The sequence below is a fragment of the Pocillopora damicornis genome, chromosome 1 (genome assembly GCF_964200805.1).
Source record: "Pocillopora damicornis chromosome 1, jaPocDami1.2, whole genome shotgun sequence".
NCBI lineage: Eukaryota > Metazoa > Cnidaria > Anthozoa > Scleractinia > Pocilloporidae > Pocillopora > Pocillopora damicornis.
In genome coordinates this window covers 7,415,001-7,432,211 of record NC_142670.1, presented here as the reverse complement: position 1 = coordinate 7,432,211, position 17,211 = coordinate 7,415,001, and the positions used below count along the sequence as shown (strand labels likewise).

The window sequence follows — 17,211 nt, the reverse complement described above, 5'->3', positions numbered from 1 at the left end:
TTACAGCAAACAAACGAGCAAACTCTCACGACTTCAAAATAAAAAAATTGAATTTACTCACAATTACTTTCCTCGCCGTTTACGTAATGAACAGAGGTAAATCTTCGTACATGAATGAATGGTCGATGAGAGTGAATAATACTTTCCGTTAGATCATTAACTGATTTTGAAGAAAACATTGTTGTGACAGTCCTTGCCAAACTAGTTCTGTTGGTTTTCAAATGTTCCCACGATTTTTTTTTCTTGCGCGCTCTCTAATTGACAGGTGTCAGATTGTGACAGATACTTGTAAAAATAATGTTTCAAAGTTTGTTTGGAAGCCTTTTAAATCACCTTTATCGTTACGGAAATGAAAATGTTTCGCTGAGGCATCTCTCTTAAATTTGCATTACCTTTATTTTAACTACCATTTACCCACTCAAAAATTGTTCAGTTTATGGAAGATCTTGCCGTATTTACGTCCATAAATCATTAGGGTTCTTTCGGAAAGAATTTCGTCAAGTTTAAAAACAATAAATATGTTATTTACCGGCTAAGGGTCGGTCCGTATGGTGAAAAACTGTGACCTCGGTCTTGAAAATGCTGCCCGAGGCCGTAACCTCGGTCACAGTTTTTCACCATACGGACCTCCCAGCCGGCAAATAACATATATGTATATGATTATAGCTCTTGTCAAAGTCAAAACCAGCAAATATCTCTCCAAAACAAACGAATTTTGAAACAAAGCTCGAGGTTGAAAAGAAAAATACACAATTCCTACGTTTCTTTTGATATCGTAACATTCGCGATATATGGTAAGACTAACGGTAATATGGTTGTCGGTAAATACCAGAATTTTTTCAGTTTCCAAGACGTGACATATGCATATCCACCACACGCTGTAAATGTACCAATTTTTCTTCACATATTAAAGTATCAAGGTCTTCATTAGAACCGAATTTATCAACATGACAGTTTTACTTTCCATGTAGGTTTACCTCAAGCTGAATTAAATTCTTTTTTAAGGAAATATTTCTTGTAATAAGAAATTTTTGTATTACAATGTTCGAAATTGAATTGGTTTTCCGACGAGCTGAGCGTCGGTGCAGCGGATCTCTATTTTCGATGCTGCTATTTAAAAAATTGTATTTGATGCAAATTTTCAGTCAATATCTTTTAAATAAAAAAGGATTATACATGTCCACTTTTGGATACGAATATATTTGCTTGAATTGAATTATTTCTTTGAAGGTGTAAGAGATGTCATGAAAACTCGATGGTAAAATTCGTATCCACGCGCGATTATCTGATACCTCCTATATGCGTTTGCATTCCTGAACGAGTGTGAGCCTAAGAAGGCTGTACATCGGCCAATTTCTCTCACTGCATTTTAAGCACCGAAACGAAGACTTCCTCAGCAAAGGATTAAAGGATATATTACATGATAACAAAATATTTTCATGCACCATGGAATTACCAAATGAATCTGCTAGTCTCGTTGTGATTTTGTTTTGTTTTGTTGTTATTTGGGACAAATCTGTGACCTCATGTTTTCACCAAAAATACCGGAAAAGCTTTTATTCATACGACAAAAATAAATTGTTTAATTACGACTTTACACGAGGTATGCAACAGACTACAAGCATTTTTTTTTTATTTTATTTAACTTTTTGGGAATCAACGAGGGAATAAAAAGAAAACATATTTTGCGCTCTTTGGTAGCCGATCAAAGCACAGGTTTCCTTGCTGTCTCGCGGGTCCCACCACAACATATAAATAACAGAGAAATTGGGAAAACGTGTCATCAGTAGTGAAAAATTCAACACCAGAAACACGATGACTACGATTTCTTGATCAGGTTTAAAAGGGAACCTCCTCAATGACACGATTGATTATTCTGGTTTTTTTAAACGCTTTGGAACATCAATCAACCTCCTTGCGTAACTTGACACGGTAATCGTCGACGGTGGATAAATTTTAGCCTTCAAATATTCGAACTACGTATCTACAAGATGGTTAGTAATATCATTTCTAACTGGTTATCTATCAGAGTTCAGTTTTAGTAGATATACTTTTTCGCGCGATAACAGAAAACATGGGCACGGCGTTTGAGTGTTTACATCGTGCGCTGGAAGATAAAAATGTTGGCTCAGGTAGTGCTGATATTGGAGCAGAATTCTGTTGTGTAGGGCTTGAACCCTCGACCTCCCGCACGGTAGTCCAGCGCCCTAAAACCTAAGCAGGCGGTGGTTTAACAACTATCACATCAGCAAAAGAAATTTAAAAGTAGGATGTTTTTGTCATTGTACTATACTCAGGACTAATGAAAATGAAAACCTAAAGATCTTGTATGAGGCCCAGTCTCAACTTGGCGTATAAATAGAACAACAGCAGAGCTTCAAAATAGAATCATGGATCACGAAATAAACAATGATACACGACTTTCTGTTTCGAGTTCGATGAGCTCATATTCAGCTTCTTCAATACTGCTAGTGATACTAAGTGCACCGTTTTGTTACACATTTGTGGGGCAAATCACATTTTCACTGGAGTTAAGGTGAGGACAGAATAAATTAATAGCGACCTAATGCAGTGAATGAGATAAACGGGTATTGACTAAAGATACAAATAGAAATAATTTGAAACAGGAGACAAAAGCACAATAACTTTTTTCAAGAAGAACAGCAATTTTGATCACGAAACTGGGCATTAGATGAGGCCAGATCTTTCAAACTCGTGAATATGTTACCTTCATTTTTTCATTGAAATTGTTGTAAAGCAAAACGTTATTCTTAATATTTTTAGGCATGTAGAATTAACAAATGACATCGTTTGGAGAATAGAGGGATTCAGAGGATAACAGTTTAAAGGTACAAATTAATTTTTATTCTGCAACTGATTAGAGTTTTAGAGCTCATGTTATTTATAAAGAAAGATCGCAATCTTATTTTTCTTGCAGCTGACAACTTTTAACTTTCATTTACTCAAAATTTCTCGGTTTATTGTCGCCAGATGCGGAAATGTTTCATTGATTTCTCTCATTTGACTCGTGGTTCAGCAAACAGGCAGTGAGAATACTCAAAGTTTTATCAGATAGAATTCGTTATCTTTGAACTAAAACTAAATTTCCGTATCTACTTTGAAAGGAAACAGGTATCAGCTAGAGGGGAGAATTAACAATTAGATCACGGGAGTTAAAGGTTTAACTGTACGTGATGATTATGCGGCAGAAGCGCGTGATGAGCATGTGACAAAGCTAGATAACGTGCTGTATATAATTATAGCTATTGTCAAAGTCAAAACCAGCAGATATCTCTCGAAAACAAACGAAGTTTGAAACAAAGCTCGAGATTGGAAAAAAAACACAATTCCTACGTTTCCTTTGATGCTGTAACATTCGCGATATATTGTAATTATAACGGTAGTATGGTTTAGTGAAAAAGGTAAAAAACGTTCTCTGGTTAAAAAGGTTTTAAAATATGAGCTTTCGGCTATTATACTATAGCCTTTAACGAATGTAAAAAATATAAGCGCGTGAATGGAAATATATACAGGGAAGGTTGTGAACCTCAAAGTCAATCGCGTGATTGTTTTTGACTCTTGGGCGCTACCGTGATAGACAAAGGCAATTACCGCGTTCGAAAAACACTAGAATCTTGGCATACCGCAAAAACTGTCGGCGCAGACAAGAACTCTAAACCGTTACCAAGACAATACTCTATCTTATTGTAATTTGATTCTGTTTTATTGTCCATTTCTTAGCTTTTCACACTCCTATTGTATTTTTTAGTTTTTAATTTTTTCACATCCTCCCCTGTATATATTTCCATTCACGCGCTTATATTTTTTACATTCGTTAAAGGCTATAGTATAATAGCCGAAAGCTCATATTTTAAAACCTTTTTAACCAGAGAACGTTTTTTACCTTTTTCACTATGTCATATCCTGGTTACAGTTCAATTTTTATTGGTAATATGGTTGTCGGTGAAATACCAGAATTTTTTCAGTTTCCAAGACGTGACATATGCATATCCACCGCACGCTGAAAATGTACCATTTATATCTTCACATATAAAAGTATCAAGGTCGTCATTAGAACCGAATTTATCAACATGACAGTTTTACTTTCCATGTAGGCTCTTTTTAAGGGTTTTTTTTTTACCTGAAGCTGAATTAAATTCTTTTTTAAGGAAATACTTCTTGTAATAAGAAATTTTTGTATTACAATGTTCGAAGTTGAATTGGTTTTCCGATGAGCTGAGCGTCCGTGCAGCGGATCGCTATTTTCGATGCTGCTATTAAAAAAAATTGTATTTGATGCAAATTTTTAATCAATATCTTTAAATAAAAAGGATGATACATGTCCACTTTTGGATGCAAATATATCCGCTTGAATTGACCTATCTCTTTGAAGGTGGAAAAGATGTCACGAACACTCGATGGTAAATTTCGTATCCACGCACGATTATCTAATACTCCCTATATGCGTTTGCATTCCTAAACAAACGTGAGCCCAAGAAGGCTGTACATCGGCCAATTTCTCTCAATACATTTTTAGAGCCAAGACGAAGACTTCCTCTGCAAAGGATCAAAGGATACATTACATGATAACAAAATATTTTCATGCACCATGGAATTACCAAATGAATCTGCTAGTCTCGTTGTGATTTTTGTTTTGTTTTATTTTGTTTTCATTTGGGACGAATCTGTGACCTCATGCTTTCACTAAAAATACCGGAAAAGCTTTTATTCATATGACAAAAATAAACTGTCTAGTTACGACATTATACGAGGTATTAAACAGGCTACAACCATTCCTTTTTTTTTTTTTCCTTTTTTGGAAATCAACGAGGGAATCAAAAGAAAACACATTTTGCACTCTTTGGTAGCCGATCAGAGCGCAGGTTTTCTTGCTCGCTCGCGGGTCCCACCACAACGCATAAATAACAGAGAAATTGGGAGAACGTGTCAACAAAAGTGGAAAATTCAACACCAGAATCAAGATGACCACGATTTCTTGATCACGTATCAAAACGAAACCTCGTCAACGACACGATTAATTATTCTGGTTTTTTTAAACGCTTTGGAACGTCAATCCACCTCCTTGCCAAACTTGACACGGTAATCGTAGACGGTGAATAAATTTTAGCCTTCAAATGTTCGAACTACGTATCTACAAGGTGGTTAGTAATATCATTTCTAACTGCTTATCTATCATAGTTCAGTTTTAGTAGATATACTTTTTCGCGCGCTGACAGAAAACATGGGCACGATGTTTGAGTGTTTACATCGTGCGCTGGAAGATAAAAACGTGGGCCCAGTAAGTGCTGATATTGGAGCAGAATTCTGTTCTGTAGGGCTTGAACCCTCGACCTCCCGCACGGCAGTCCAGCGCCCTACAACTTAAGCAGGCGGTGGTTTAGCAAAAAAAATAAAAAGTAGGATGTTTATGTCATTGCGCTATACTCCTGATTAATGAAAATGAAAACCTAAAAGATCTTGTATGAGGCCCAGTCTCAACTTGGCGTATAAATAATGAAACAGCATAGCTACAAAATAGAATCATGAATCACGAAATAAACAATGATACACGATCTTCTGTTTCGAGCTCGATGAGCTCATATTCCGCTTCTTCAATACTGCTGTTGTTACCAAGTGCACGTTTTGTTACACACTTGTGGGGCAAATCACATTTTCACATGCAGGAGTTAAGGTGAGGACAGAATAAGTTAATAGCGACCTAATGCAGTGAATGAGATAAACGAGTGTTGACCAAAGATACAAATAGAAATAATTTGAAACATGAGACAAAGAATGAAAGAAATATCAATCTTATTCACTCGTCACGAACGCGGGATGGGAGTGGAGGGAAGGAAAACCCTTCACTTTCCTCTCAAGGACTCGAATCTTACACCATCGGATTTTACAATCTGAAGTTTACCCACATAGCTATAGATTTCTTGTTAATGAGCCATGACATACAATGGATACATAAAGGATCATCCTGCATACTGCTAAGATCATCAATGTCGAAAGTTTCATGTCTTAAAATACATAATGAAAGATAGGACATTTCAAGCTTCTTCGTGACAAAGGGAAAAAACCATTTTTAACCGACAACCGAAAAAAAACCTCCCTTTCAGATCAGGTGAAACGACAGATTTGATATCAATTCTGAAATGCAGATTAACATACATGTAGATAAACATGCAGCGATGCAATTTCCTAAAGCCTTAAACTCCTGAAAGTGATATAACTTGTAAATTATCCCTGTAAAATCAATACATTATCCAGAAAACAGGTAATGAGAATACTCAAAGTTTTATTAGGTAGAATTCGCTCTCTTTTAACTAACACCAAATTTCTGTACCTACTTTGAAAGGAAACATGTATCAGCTAGAGGGGAGAATTAACAATTAGATCACGGGAGTTAAAGGTTTAACTGTATGTGATGAATATGCGGCAGAAGCACGTTATGAGCATGTGACAAAGCTAGATAACGTGCTGTATATAATTACAGCCCTCGTCAATATCAAAACCAGCTATTATCTCTCGGAAACAAACGAAGGTTGAAACAAAACTCGAGGTTAAAATAAAGAGATGCAAAAAAAAAAAAAAAAAAAAACACAATCCCTAAGTTTCTTTTGATACCGTATCACTCAGATATAGTAATAATCACGGAAATATGGCTGTCACTTTCCAAAACGTGACATCTCCACCGCGCGCTGTAAAGGTACCCTTTATATCATCGCATCGCGCAGAATGCCTGGACAGCATTAATTATTCATCAGCACCGAAGCGGGAGATTGAATGCACTCGCGCCTTGAAAAGCCCATAATTAGAGAAGAGAGGGCCGAAACTAGCTTAGTAGCGTTCATAGAATTCGGTTTTCCAATTTCCAGAAGCAATAATTGACAAACCAAAGAGCGGGTTTTTGAAGAGAAAGGGTTAATCTTTTATTTAAGCTTAAAAGAGGAAGTTTGAGAAAGTATAAGAACTATTCCTGAGCCTTTGAAAATGACGAAAAAACTGACATTTTAAGTATGAAGGCCGATTTCAAAAGCGATTTTTCGAAAACTCAAACCGGCTTCCAAAAACCCAAGAGCGGGAAATAGAAGATGGATCTTTCCTGAAACAGAATCTGTTTTAACTTGGAAGATTGGTGAACGACAACTACTGTTCCTCGCAGTTTTAAAATTTGCAGTCGAAGTTCCTTTCCAAAAATGGATTAGTTGAGACACAGGCGGCCCAAGCCCACGTCTCGAGAAAAAGCCAACGATGAATTCATGAACGCGTCAAGCGTTGTGTGACTGGGTGTTAAGTTACGGGAGGAACCGTTGAAAATTTGAACACGTTATAAGGAATAGTATGGGGAACGAAATATGGTCGATTTACAACGATAAATATTTCGAAATATGAATATTTTACGCGTAAAATCAATAAAACTTACTCATGCCCTGTGTATCCGTCGTAGTTTCTGGCGATTTCTGCCGTTTTAAGCTTGCTTTACCATCACTGTTATCCATGCCATGGATAACAGTGATGGTAAAGGAAGCTTTTCAAAAAACCAAAGAAACCTGATCTTATTTCTAAGGTAACTGCAATAGCTAATCTAAGGTCAAACTAACTTGCAACCCTTTAAAAGTTTTGAGGAAACAAACAATTGTTATTGTACAGCAAACATGTTTATGAAACAAGAAATTCTTATTGTTTGACCTCAGAATATAGCAAATATGTTTATAAAATGTGAAATTATAATTGCTTAATCTCAGAATACTGGAAATATGTTTATAAAACAAGAAATTATTGAGTTTTTGTGAGCCGGTTTGGGTTTTTGAAAAATCACTTTTGAAATCGGCCTTCATACTCAAAGTGTGCGTTTTTTCATCATTTTCAAAGGCTCAGGAATAGTCTTTATACTTTCTCAAACTTCCCCTTTTTAAGCTTAAATTAAAGAATAACCCTTCCTCTTCAAAAACCCGCTCTTGGGTTTCCCACTTATGGCTTCTGGCAATTGAAAAACCGAATTCTATGAACGCTACTAAGCTTGTTTCGGCCCTTTCTTCTCTAATTATGGGCTTTTCAAGGCGCGAGTGCATTCAGTCTCCAGCTTCAGTACTGATGAATATTTAATGATCTCCAGGCATTCCGCGCGATGCGATGATATAAATGGTACATTCACAGCGAGCGGTGGAAATGTTACGTTTTGGAAAGTGATAACCATATTACCGTGATTATTGCTAGATATCGCGAGTGATGCGGTATCAAAAGAAACTTAGGGATTGTAGTTTTTTTTTTTTGCATCTTTTTATTTTAACCTCGGGTTTTGTTTCAATCTTCGTTCATTTCCGAGAGATATTTGCTGGTTTTGATACTGACGAGAGCTATAATTATATACAGCACGTTATCTAGCTTTGTCACATGCTCATCACGCGCTTCTGCAGCATAATCATCACGTACAGCTAAACCTTTAACTCCTGTGATCTAATTGTTAATTCTCCCCTCTAGCTGATACATGTTTCCTTTCAAAGTAGATACGGAAATTTGGTGTTAGTTCAAAGAGAACAAATTCTACCAAATAAAACTTTGAGTATTCTCATTGCCTGTTTGCTGGATAATATATTGATATTACAGGGATAAGTAACAAGTTATATCACCTCCAGGAGTTTAAGGCTTAAGAATTTGCATCGCTGTATGTTTATCTACATGTATGTTTACCTACATTTCAGAATTGATATCAAATCTGTCGTTTCACCTGATCTGAAGGGGAGGTTTTTTTTCGGTTGTCGGTTAAAAATGGTTTTTTCCCTTTGTCACGAAGAAGCTTGAAATGTCCTATCTTTCATTATGTATTCTAAGACATGAAAGTTTCGACATTGATGATCTTAGAAGTATGCAGGATGATCCTTTATGTATCCATTGTATGCCATGGCTCATTAACAAGAAAGCTATAGCTATGTGGGTGAACTTCAGATCGTGAAATCCGATGGTGTAAGATTCGAGTCCTTGAGAGGAAGTTTAAGATTTTCCTTCCCTCCACTCCCATCCCGCGTTCGTGACGAGTGAATAAGATCGATATATCTTTCATTATTTTGGCTCATGTCTCAAATTATTTCTATTTGTATCTTAAGTCAATACTCGTTTATCTCATTCACTGCATTAGGCCGGTATTAACTTATTCTGTCCTCAACTTAACTCCTGTGAAAATGTGATTTGCCCCACAAGTGTGTAACAAAACGGTGCACTTGGTAACACCAGCAGTATTGAAGAAGCTGAATATGAGCTCATCGAACTCGAAACAGAAAATGGTGTATCATTGTTTATTTCGTGATCCATGATTCTATTTTGGAGCTTTGCTGTTTCACTATTTATAGGCCAAGTTGAGACTGGGCCTCATACAAGATCTTTTAGGTTTTCATTTTCTTTAATCCCGAGTATAGCACAATGACATAAACATCCTACTTTTTATTTTTTTTCCGCTGATTTGATAGTCGTTAAACCACTGCCTGTTTAGGTAATAGGGCGCCGGACTGTCATGCGGGAGGTCGAGGGTTCAGGCCTACAGAATAGAATTCTGCTCCAATATCAGTATTTACTGAGCCCACATTTTTATCTTCCAACGCACGATGTAAGCATTCAAAGATCGTGCCCATTATGTCCGTCATCGCACGAATAGGTATATCTACTAAAACTGAACTCTGACAGATAACCAGTTAGAAATGATACTACTAAGTACCTTGTAGATACGTAGTTCGAACATTTGAAGACAAAAATTTATCCACCGTCGACGATTACCGTGTCAAGTTTGGCGAGGAGGTGGAAGGACGTTCCAAAGCGTTTAAAAAAGCGGAATAATTAGTCGTGTCGTTGACGAGGTTTCGTTTTCATAAGTGATCAAGAAATCATAGTCATCGTTGGTCTGGGGTTAAAATTTTCACTTTTTTTGACACGTTTACCTAATTTCTCTGCTATTTATACTTTAAGGTGAGACCCGTGAGCGAGCAAGAAAACCTGTGCTCTGATTGGCTACCCAAGAGAGCAAAATTTGTTTTCTTTTAATTCCCTCTTTGACTGCCCAAAAAAGGAAAAAAGGCTACAAATAGAATCATGGATCGCGAAATAAACAATGATACACCATTTTATGTTTCGAGTTCGATGAAATCATGTTCAGCTTCTTCAACATTGCTGGCGTTACCAAGTGCACCGTTTTGTTACACACTTGTGGGGCAAATCACATTTTCAAAGGAGTTTAGGTGAGGACAGAATAAGTTAATAGCGACTAAATTCAGTGAATGAGATTAAAGGGTATTGACTAAAGATACAAATAGAAATAATTTGAGATATGCGACAAAAGAATGAAAGAAATACCGATCTTATTTACTCGTCACGAAGGCAGGATCGAATCTTACACCATCGGATTTTACGATCTGAAGTTCTCAGATCTAGCTATAGATTTCTCGTTAATGAGCCATGACATACAGTGTATACAAAAAGGATCATCCTGCATACTGCTAAGATCATCAATGTCGAAAGTTTCATGTCTTAAAATACATAGTTTGACGCTCTCGATCATCAAATCTTGTTTGCCAAATTGGAGCACTATGGTATCCGTGACGTGGCTCTGCAGTGGTTTAAAAGCCACTTTTCTTGTCGCCAGCATTTTGTCCAATTCAATCAAGCTTGCTCTCCAATGCAAACCATCAAGTGTGGTGTCCCTCAAGGTTCGATTTTAGGCCCTCTATTGTTCATTCTACACATAAATGACCTCTCTAATGCCTCTGAATTAACAGACCCTCTGCTTTCGCTGAGGACACCAATATCTTTTATTCTCACTCAAACCAAAATTGCTTTGAATCCGTACTTAATGATGAACTCCAAGACATTGATGTTTGGCTAAAATGCAATAAGCTCTCAGTTGATATAAAGAAAGCTAACTGCGTAATTTTTAAACCCAGACAGAAGAAATTTAACTCCGGCATTTCTCTCTCCTTTGGAGGTGAACCCCTAGTTTAACATAACCAAATTCCTTAGGGTCGACATTTATAATCATCTCACCTGGAAACACCATATTAGGTATTATATTCAGGTCTCGCTTATTCCTATCCTCTACAACCAAACTCACTTCGTACTACACCTTAATTTATCCTTATATCGTCTATTGTAACTGCGCCTGGTCGTCCACATACGTATCTAACTTAAATAGAATTTATTACTTGCAAAAGCGAGCTGTGCGGACTATCACCAACTCAGACTATCGAGCCTATTCCGCTCCTTTATTCTCCAAACTAGGAATTTTAGATATTTTCCAAGTCAATACGTTTGAAATCGCCAAATTCATGTTTTATTATAGAAATAACTTATTGCCTTCATTGCTTCTCAATCTTTTTGTAACGAATAGCCAAATTCACAACTATGGTACCAGAACAGCCGATAATTATCGAACGCATTTGTGCCGTACAAATCTCAAGCAATTTACAATTCTCCACCAAGGTCCTAAAATTTGGAGCTCTCTTCCTGTTTCAGTCACTCGTTCGTCAAACCTTCTTAGTTTTAAGACGAAAATGCAAGAGCTTTTACTGAAATAATCACTAAATTGGCTTTGCCGCACATTCGCAGCACTTTTTCTTTACTTTATTTATTAATGTAAGTGAGGTGGCTCTCCCATAAGCCCGATGGCTTCCTGGGTCTCCCTGCCTTCTAGCTATAACCGCTGTAAATAAGTTTTTCTATTGCGTAAATAAGGGAAATAGAAGATAATAATGATGATAATGATAGAAAGGAAATTGTAGGCTCTTTCGTGACAAAGGAAAAAATCATTTTTAACCGACGACCGAAAAAAAAGAACCCTATCGGTCAGGTCAAGTTAAACGACAGATTAAATATCAATGCTGACATGTAGATAAACATACCAGACCTTGAGGTAGCTTATTCATCTCCCCATGAGAGATCTACGAAGCTGCAGCATTTCTGATTCCAGTATCATGTGTGTCACTTGTCTGTATGAACTATTATACATTTATTTATGACCTCGCTTACTGCATCCAAACTCAGCAGACAATTCTGGAGTTCAAAAAGACAGAGAGCTAGGGCCTCAGATTTCTCTTCCAACTTAAAGACAACTGGGTCAGTAACAGTTTATTCATAAAATTCCTGTAAGATGCACTGAGAGTTTCTGTACACAAAGATGCATGGAGTACATAGATTTAAAAAAATTTTGAATATCTTCCTCGGATATTTCTTTAAGAAGAGTACTTATGGTATTCGCTTTAATTCTTTACATGACGCCAAACGACTTGAATATGATTTTCTTTAGATACAATGAGAAGTCAAGTATTTTTCTTAGAAAAGAACTTTATTGGAGTTAAATTCATTGCAAGTACTCTTCAGGTGAGGAAAGATAATGAAGAAATATGTAGCATTTTATGATCGAAAGACGAGAAGATTGGAAAAAAATTTACATAAAGAATACATATTATTGATGTGATTTCTTTAGCTTTGTATCTCCCTCTGGTGATTTCACTTGACACCTACACTTTTGACCGCAAAAGTTTTCAGTGTAGAATTGGCGGGAGTTATTTACAAGAAAAAAGCTTACCGTTATTGTTTTTAGGAACTTTGTGAAGTTGTCACGGTGAGAGCGGAAAATGGAAATGTGAGAGAACTGTAACGCTAATGGGAAGATGACCAAAAACAAATGTGTATCATATTGAACGAGGGATATATCGAGTTGATCAATTGAAGAGAAATTGCATTTTGTACAATATAACTCACGGTGTGAATTCATTTTTATCGATTCAGTTATGGCAGGGTGTAACATGTCCTGCTCTGAGGAGAACAGGAGTTTTGCGGATTGCGAGTGTTTTGCACTAAAAGAAAAAGAGCTGAATTTAAATCACAGAATTAATTAATCGCCATGGAGAAACATGTAAACAAGTAATAATCATAAAAGGAATAAAACAAACAAACAAACAAAAAAACAAGCACAATAACTTTTTTTAAGAAGAAAAGCAATTTTGATCACGAAACTGGGCATTAAATGAGGTTATATCTTTCAAACTCGTGTGTTACCATGTGTTACCATCATTTTTTCATCGAAATTATTGTAAAGCAAAATATCGTTCTTGATATTTTCGGGCATGTAGGATTAACAAATGTCATCGTGTGGGGAATAGAAGGATTCAGAGGATAACAGTTTAACAGGTACAAATCAATTTTCATTCTGCAACTGATTAGAGCTGTAGAGCTCATGTTATTTATAATGAAAGATTGCAATCTTATTTTTTTGCGGCTGACAACAATCAAGGTTAATTTCAGTCAAATTTCCCGGTTTATTGTTATCAGATGTGAAGATATTTCAATGGTTTCTCTTATTTGACTCGTGGTTTAATAGTCTGCACGCGGTACAATTTCCTTAAGCCTTAAACTCCATAGAAGTGATATAACTTGTAACTTGTCCCTGTAATATTAATACGTTATCCAGCAAACAAGTAATCAGAATACTCAACGTTTTATCAGGTAGAATTCGTTATCTTTGAACTAACACCAAATTTCTGTATCTACTTTGAAATGAAACATGTAGCAGCTAGAGGGGAGAATTAACAATTAGATCACGGGAGTTAAAGGTTTATCTGTGCGTGATGATTGTGCGGCAGAAGCGCGTGATGAGCATGTGACAGAGCTAGATAACGTGCTGTATATAATTAAAGCTCTCGTCAATATCAAAACCAGCAAATATCTCTCGAAAACAGACGAAGTTTGTAACAAAACTCGAGGTTGAAAAAAAAAACACAATTCCTACGTTTCTTTTGATATCTTAACATTCGCGATGTATAGTAATAATAACGGTAATATGGTTGTCGGTGAAATACCAGAATTTTTATAGTTTCCAAAACGTGACATCTCCACCGCACACTGTAAATGTACTATTTATATCATCACATGTCTTGGTTTCAAAGTCGTCATTAGAAAAGAAGTTATCAACATGACAGTCTTACTTTCCTTGTAGGTTTTTTAAATTTTTTTTTTTTTTACCAGAAGCTAATTCAATTCTTTTTTAAAGGAAATAGTTCTTGTAATGAGAAACTGTTGAATTACATTGTCCGAAATTGAATTGATTTTTGGCGAGCTGAGTTTCGGTGCTGTGGATCTCTGTATTCGATGCTCCTATTTAAAAAATAATATTTGATTCAAATTTTCAATCAATATCTTTTGAATAAAAAGGATGATACATATCGGCCTATGGATACGAATTTATCTGCTTGAATTTAATTATCTATTTGATGGAGTAAAAGATGTCATGAACACTCGATGATAAAATTCGTATCCACGCGCGGTTACCTAATACCTCATATATGGGTGAGCATTACTGAACAAGCGTGAGCTTAAGAAGACTGTACATCGGCCAATTTCCCTCACTACATTTTAAGGACCAAGGCGAAGGCTTCTTCAGGAGCAGATCAAAGGATGTATCACACGATAACAAAAAATATTGATGCACTATGGAATTACCAAATAAATCTGTGACCTCTGTTTTAGCCAAAAATGCTGGAAAAGCTTTAATTCACGTGACAAAAATTAACTATTTAGTTACGACATTATACGAGGTATTCAACAAGCTACAAGCATTTCTTTTTTTCCTTTTGTGGGGATTCAAAGTGGGAATCGAAAGAGAACATATTTTGCGCTCTTGGGTAGCCGCTCAGAGCACGGGTTTTCGGCTCGCTCGCGGGTCCCACTTTAACGTATAAATAGCAGAAAAACTGGGTAAACGTGTCAACAAAAGTGAAAATTTCAACCCCAGAGCCATGCTGATGACTACGATTTCTCGATCATGTATGAAAACGAAACCTCGTCAACAACACGATTAATTAATCTAGTTTTTTAAACGCTTTGGAACATCAACACACCTCCTCGCGAAACTTGACACGGTAATCGTCGACGGTAAATAAATTTCTGTCTTCAAATGTTCGAACTACGTATCTACAAGATGGTTAGTAGTATCATTTCTAACTGGTTATCTGTCAGAGTTCGGTTTTAGTAGATATACCTTTTCGGGCGATGACGGACTAAAGGGGCTCAATGTTTGCGTGTTTACATCGTGCGCTGGCAGATAAAACTGCGGGCTCACTTAATTCTGATCTTGGAGCAGAATCCTGTTCTGTACGGCAAGATCACTTCAGCGGCTTCACGAAAATTTCCTAAATTTCCCAATCACCATCATATTGCAGAAGATTCTCTTTTGATCAGCAATTCGTTCACAAATAATTTTAAAGTTCTCTTTTGCTTTGCGATGTCGAAATTTTTTGGTTTTTATTTTTAGTTTCATTTCGCTTTCATTCTACTTCCTCCGCCAAATGCTCATGGCTTGGCAGTGAATTCACTCGATGGCCTATAAGATTAAGCTACGCAGGAGTCTGCGGGTTGCGCTTGGCTTTCAATTTGTTGTAGATGAAGTTTCTTGATAACAAGAGTTTTGATGAATAGGACACTTTCCAATGCCATCTTCTCCAGTCCCTCAAAATAACCTCGTATTCAGCGCCTTTTTTTAATTTGAAGTGAAAAAATCGGGTCCTCCCCAAAATAATCTGGAAAAGGGCCTGCTACTTCCAGTTATTCAAAATTTCGTGGCTCCTTCAAAAAAAAAATTAATGTAATATTTTCTTTACTAGAACTTAGGAATTTGTTAAAAAAAGACTTTGTCTAGCAATTTTCGATAGCTTGAGGGAAATTTCAGACGTGCGCTTTGCAGAAGAACAGAGACCTTACACTCGCTTCCACGGGTCAATACACGTGTTTCTTTACGCAATAGGCTCGCGGGGTGTTAGTAGAATTCGTTACAGTTACACAAACCCTCGAAGGTGTTTCTGTTTCGAGTAAGTTTCGCGAATTCTCCCAGCCCCACACGCGATGAAATGAAGGATCATCAGAGAGAAATATAATTTTTGGTCGATGCTTAGCATTGCCTACCGGTTACAACCAGGTTGTTTATTGAAGCTCACGCATTTTGATAAGGGAAAGCCTTGAATGACGTTTCAACTTATGAGACTACGAAAACAAACAAACAAACAAACAAACAATTGAAAAAACAAACATGACACAACCCGCGGAACTTGACCGGGGCTGTCATGCAACCCCAATAGCGTGGCGGAGGAAACTTTGAGATTCTTATTCTTCCTCTGTGATTTACTATACAACGTTTTCTTTGAGTTATTTTCATTTGAATCTCTTCTTTTTTTAGTTTTAAGGATGTAGCGCAGTGCAATCGATTCAATTTTATTTCTAGCTATGGCAGAAAGCAACCCCCCAACAACAGGAGAAGAACTGGAGCTGAAAAATGAATTTCCAGCCACAGGTGAGAAAAAAGCAACAGGCAGAGACTTCTTTGTGGTGATTTTGTACAGTTTGTTATTAAGTATATTTTAACTCTGGTGTACTATTTTTTAGACCACTTCGACTGAAAGGTTTTTAGGAATCCACTAAATACGCCTGTATTAGAACCCTATTTCTAATTGCACATAGTTGTGATCATGAACAAAGTTGAAATATCTTCTTGGTAATTTCAGCAACAGAGGAAAGTCAAGTTACGTCAAGTGACGCTGAACTGGATGTATATAATGACTCTTTAATAGGTGAGAAAACCAGGTGAAATAAGATTGTTTAAAAGACGCCCCAGTAAATTTTTGTCACATTTATATCAAAATTTGCGTATGTTCTGTGGGTAAGTTTTTGAAACAGCAAAATATTTTTTCTTCAAATCTTCAAATTCAAGCGCTGTTATCAGTAAAATGAAAAACCAAAGGGAAAAAAACAATTTATTGCTCGATCCGATCAGGTAAAATGCATAGACATCATTAATTATTTAAAAGCAATAAAGGTGACTTAGCTTTGAGGAGCATTAAGTTAAAGAAGAATGGGCCAAAATTTGCCTTCTAGGTTTCGTAAAACTCAGTATTCTGAGTTTTAGAAGTGCTCTCTAGTAAATCAACGCACAATGTTTTGGAGATTAACGATTTATAAAAAATTTACAACTAAAATGAACGATATTTGCGCGGAAAAGACATTATCCTTTTTGCACTTGAAAGTATTCTAAATTTGGTCATTTTTAGTATGAAAGTTATTTTCGGCAAGAGAGAGCTGTTAGTACCTGCAGACCCGTCAAAGTCGAGTTTTGAAAAATTTGCAAACGGGTAACTTTTTGAGGCCGCCAAAAGGAAAGTATTTACGCTAACACCT

At 36.5% G+C, this 17,211-nt stretch overlaps 2 protein-coding genes across 2 annotated transcripts in view; both read left to right on the top strand.

Annotated features, from left to right (window-relative positions):
• Positions 1 to 17,211, top strand: part of LOC149051708 (replication factor C subunit 1-like) — a 100,593-nt gene that overhangs the window by 53,160 nt on the left and 30,222 nt on the right. The gene's annotated exons all lie outside the window — the stretch shown is intronic.
• Positions 16,264 to 17,211, top strand: part of LOC149051710 (uncharacterized) — a 12,786-nt gene continuing 11,838 nt past the window's right edge. The window contains exon 1 of the mRNA XM_089214622.1: positions 16,264 to 16,330. Within this exon, the coding sequence (XP_089070748.1) occupies positions 16,264 to 16,330 (67 nt within the window). The remainder of the gene's footprint in view (positions 16,331 to 17,211) is intronic.